The sequence below is a fragment of the Squalius cephalus genome (genome assembly GCF_949319135.1).
Source record: "Squalius cephalus genome assembly, chromosome: 18".
In the NCBI taxonomy this organism is placed as follows: Eukaryota; Metazoa; Chordata; class Actinopteri; order Cypriniformes; family Leuciscidae; genus Squalius; species Squalius cephalus.
In genome coordinates this window covers 11,019,134-11,023,542 of record NC_137139.1, presented here as the reverse complement: position 1 = coordinate 11,023,542, position 4,409 = coordinate 11,019,134, and the positions used below count along the sequence as shown (strand labels likewise).

The window sequence follows — 4,409 nt, the reverse complement described above, 5'->3', positions numbered from 1 at the left end:
TCACACGTTTGATAAGAGTTCTGTCCTGAACACACATCCATGCTCATATTCAGTTATAGTCATAACGCCACCTACTGGCAACAGAAACTGACATGGTTAACACAGTAATGCAGTACTAACCACATAATTATTGTGTACTGAGCATGCTAGAAACAGACTAAACATGCTAGCAACACTTAGCTGAGTCATGAAGCATGCTATTATCACCATTATACAAAACATTTTGTAACTGACTTTGACATACTCTTACTATATATCCCTCCTTAAATGTACATTTCCCAACCATGCTCTGCCTTCCTAAAGCCACCGAGTGTTGATGGCACGGGTGCGAGGGCCCTTTCATCGCTGCTTGCAGCTTTAATTTTCTCTTTGTTTTCACTTAACTGAAAATAAACTTCACTTATATGTGTAAGTTTCATACTATGACCATACATTTAATTCGATTTTTTTATTAGTAGTATCTGTTCTGCTTTATAGTTATAGCCTGTAGGGATAGTTACATCGATTCTATAACCAAAAATCACACAAATCCCAAATTTGCTTGCAATTTTCATAAAATGGCAATATCAGACCAAATCTTATCATTTGTTTATTTTTCAGTTTCCACAACATTATTTAAACACTTTGCTGATTCCATAATAAAACTTAATTGTTTTTTTCCTGACACACATGCAAACATAGTAATATATTCTGCAAACCCTTCTGATGTAACCAAAAAAAAAAAAAAAGTAATTAGCAATTTTCAAAATGTTCTCATACTTAAAAGATCAATGTTTTATTGTCATTGTGGACATTTTTAATAATTTTTTGTTAAGCATGTATTTGGTGCTTTGATGGTGTTTTTCTATGGCTAGCAAAAATGAAGCCTTTAATTGTTTAAAAAATAGTAGAGTTAAAAAAAAAGTAGTGAATGATATTAGGAGTTACAGTAAATGAGACTTGAGTGGTTAATGCAGAGATTTACAGTGAAAAAGATGCGAGCAGGAGAACCAGAACAAAGACCTTCTGTCACCTGCAATATTCACTCATTCATTTATATATTTATATATAAATACTTGAATTCAAAAACACTTATAACAGAAAGAAGGTTATGAGAAGAAAAGGTCCTCGTTCTTCATCCTCAGACTGCTCGCAGGTGCTCGGAGCATTTGCTGGGAATGTGACTCGGCTTGTAGATGCACTCGTTGTTGGCAGTGTTGCACTTTATGCAGCGGCACCGGTTTGCCACCGGATAAAAGAAGAGGGGGTCGATGTGGACGGGACAGCCGGGCATCCTGGCAGAATGATAGACCAAAGAACGATGCATGCATCCTCTCTGAATCAGGAAACGCTTGCCCACAAATCCTCTCACGTTCGTGTCCTGTCACATACACAATACACAATACACGAGACATTATTATTGTAGTGTTTCTGAGAATTTCTCAGGGCCAAATTGATTCAGGACCTGGTTTATTTCACAAGCAACATTTAAAAATATAACAGACTTCTTATTAATGGAATTTCACGTAATGTAGGCTATATGCAGTGTGTGTTATGACCCCAAAATAAGTCATTTATGAATAATATTCTCAGTAACATTTTAGAGAAAATGGTCCAATTCTCACTATTAACTAGTTGCCTTATTAGCATGCATATTACTAGGCTGTTTATGAGTACTTATAAAGCACATATTAATGCCTTATTCTGCATGATCATATTCTACATCCCTTAATCCACCCAATACCTAAACTTAACAACTACCTTACAATTAATAAGCAGTAATTAGGAGTTTATTGAGGCAAAAGTCGTTGTTAATAGTGAGAATTGGACCCTAATCTAATCTATGTATCTATTTTTATTTTTATCTCTTTTACACGCACACTGTAAACACAAAAAGCATACATTAAACAGAACTATTTTCATATGAAATGACATGAATAAGATATTAGTTTGTTTGATTCAATGCTTTAAATATATTCAATATTAAATTCAATATGCTCTAAAATAACAATGATTTCTGAATATTTTGAGACTTCACTCTTTCTAGTTAAAAACTGGTGGAAACCAGGTGGAATCGGTGGGTTTTCTCTCTCACATCATCCGAGATGTCCGTGGATGTGTGTGTTGTTACCTGCGTGAAACACATTCCGCTGCACATGGTGGTGTTGATGGCCATGCAGTGACCGCACTCGTGTCTCTCCACATACAGCGTGTAGTTCTTCAGAGAGCAGGCCAGGAGAACATCTCCTCCCATCAGGAAAAGCAGACTGCAGAAAAACAACATCCTCATCTTCATCCAGCGCCTGTCCCAAATCCAAAACCAGCTCACAGTGTTCTGATCAATGCTGTTGAGAATCCTTCATATAATGAGGGTAAAAAATGGAAAGAAAAGTCCTCCTTTCACCCAAAGTTTGCTTTAGTCAGAGTTCCTCGTTTGCTTTTTAGACTCACACTAATCCCAAATGTTGTTGTGTGCCTCTTATCTGGATCTGCAGGGAGGGAGGGTCCTCCACAAATCAACGTGACACCAGGATGAACGGCCACGCACTGCCCCGCTCCAGAACTGCTAATCAGGCAATCACGGAAAACATCTTGCATTTGGTTTCAGGTGCCCTCATTTATGTAGCAACATGTCTTCATTTATGAATAACTGTATCTTAACAATTTGATTAGATGATTTGATTTGATTAGTCTATAATCTCCCTTTATATGTGAAAATCAAACTAGATGGCAATTTCTAAGCTAAGAATGGCAGAAAATATCTGATAATAAACACACATTCATGAAAATATCCACATATACAGTATATAAACACATCAACATTAAGCATCGATATATTCCCATTGGTTCCCATATAGATGGATGGATGGATGGATGGATGGATGGATGGATGGATGGATGGATGGATGGATGGATGGATGGATGGATGGATGGATAGATAGATAGATAGATAGATAGATAGATAGATAGATAGATAGATAGATAGATAGATAGATAGATAGATAGATAGACTGTGACATCAGTGTAAAAAATAATATGATCAATAAGTTATGATTGCAACATATGTTATTACAACTCATCAAAATAAGTTGAGCAATTTTCAACTTTTTTTTATGTTATTCAAGATTCAACTTATTTTTCTTAAGTCAGTTTGATGTAATTTAAGTTGAAATGACTCAAAAATCCAAGTTGTTGTATTTAAAAATTGAAGGCAGCAACTTTTCTTCAGTTTTAGTGCACAAATTCCAGCCAATCAGAGCATTTAGACAGACCGTGGTATAAATCAATTATTTTATTGTTTAAAACTATTTTATTCGAAGTCAAAATATCATTTAATACGACTGTACGTCGTCTAGATGTTAGACACTGACAAACAACGTTTTTAAGGGTGAAATCAAGTGGAAATAGCTTCTTTGGATGACATCTGCACAATTACACCTTTTACATTGTGTGTTTGCTGAGCTTCCCGTTCGAACAGTTTTCTGTCTATATCGAAGTGATCGTCTTTATGCTGGTTTTGATCAGTTGCCTTCGTGTTGCATTTGCTGCCACGTCCCAGTTCTGCTGGGTAAATGGGTCTGTGCAGAGACGGAGACAGTGTCAGTTTCACGTGTTGCGTCGTTCACCTGGACAGTGTCTTCCATGTCTAATCCTCACTAAAGCTCCGGACATGTGTCGGCTTCAACATGCTTTCAGACTGCAGCTATAGCAACAGCGACTGCCGCTCCACGTCTTAAAAACTTTGTCTCAGAGATGAAAAAAAGACTCGAGGATCATCATATTTTCACAGTCAAACATAGAGAGTAGGCTAATACAAAATGTTAAATATGTTACCTCATTAAACATGTTGCATGCTTTACAGATAAATAAATACTGGGTTTATTCAAAACAAAAAAAAAATATTGTGGGAACACTTTATTTTACTGTGTCATTGTCATTGTTTTTCATGTAGTTACTGTAGTAATAACTACATAATTACATGCAACTAACCCTGAACCAAACCCTAACCCTAACCGTAACTCTATTAGTTAATTAATAATACTCAGTACTTAAATGTGTAATTACACTGTAATAAGGGCACGTTAAAATAAAGTGTATAACCAATATTACTCACTGAATTATTTATATGACAGAATACTCACAACTACATTAGCATACCCTAAAAAAGTCCTGCATGTCCATTTTTACAGTATTTCTGGATGTACATTAAAGAACTATTAAACATGATATCATGTTAACTGACATTATCATAATGTTTTTAATATATTAAATGTGTCTTTAAATGTGAATTTAAGATGATTGAAACCGCACAAATACCTTTTTAGTTTGAATTAGGTCACAGGAAAATATTTAAAAAATCTTGTGGTAAAATAATTTGAAATTGCTATTATTAATTGCTAAAAAGTGCAATTTCTACCTGTTTGACCCAA

General features: G+C 35.3%; 1 protein-coding gene across 1 annotated transcript; it reads right to left on the bottom strand.

Annotated features, from left to right (window-relative positions):
- Positions 1–597: 597 nt before the first annotated feature.
- LOC307145462 (thyrotropin subunit beta) lies at positions 598–2,453 on the bottom strand. Its single transcript, XM_079848636.1, has 2 exons — positions 2,111–2,453; positions 598–1,360 (listed from the first exon to the last, which is right to left on the bottom strand). The coding sequence occupies exons 1-2, from the start codon at positions 2,273–2,275 to the stop codon at positions 1,121–1,123; spliced, it is 405 nt and encodes a 134-aa protein (XP_079704762.1). The 5' UTR covers positions 2,276–2,453; the 3' UTR covers positions 598–1,120.
- Between the last annotated feature and the right edge of the window lie 1,956 nt (positions 2,454–4,409).

Bases quoted from the DNA above. Each gene is read 5' to 3' on its own strand.
- LOC307145462 (XM_079848636.1), bottom strand. From the start codon at position 2,275: ATGAAGATGAGGATGTTGTTTTTCTGCAGTCTGCTTTTCCTGATGGGA. The intron at 1,361-2,110 runs GTAACAACACAC...TGTATGTGACAG, and splicing joins GCGGAATGTGTTTCACGCAG to GACACGAACGTGAGAGGATT.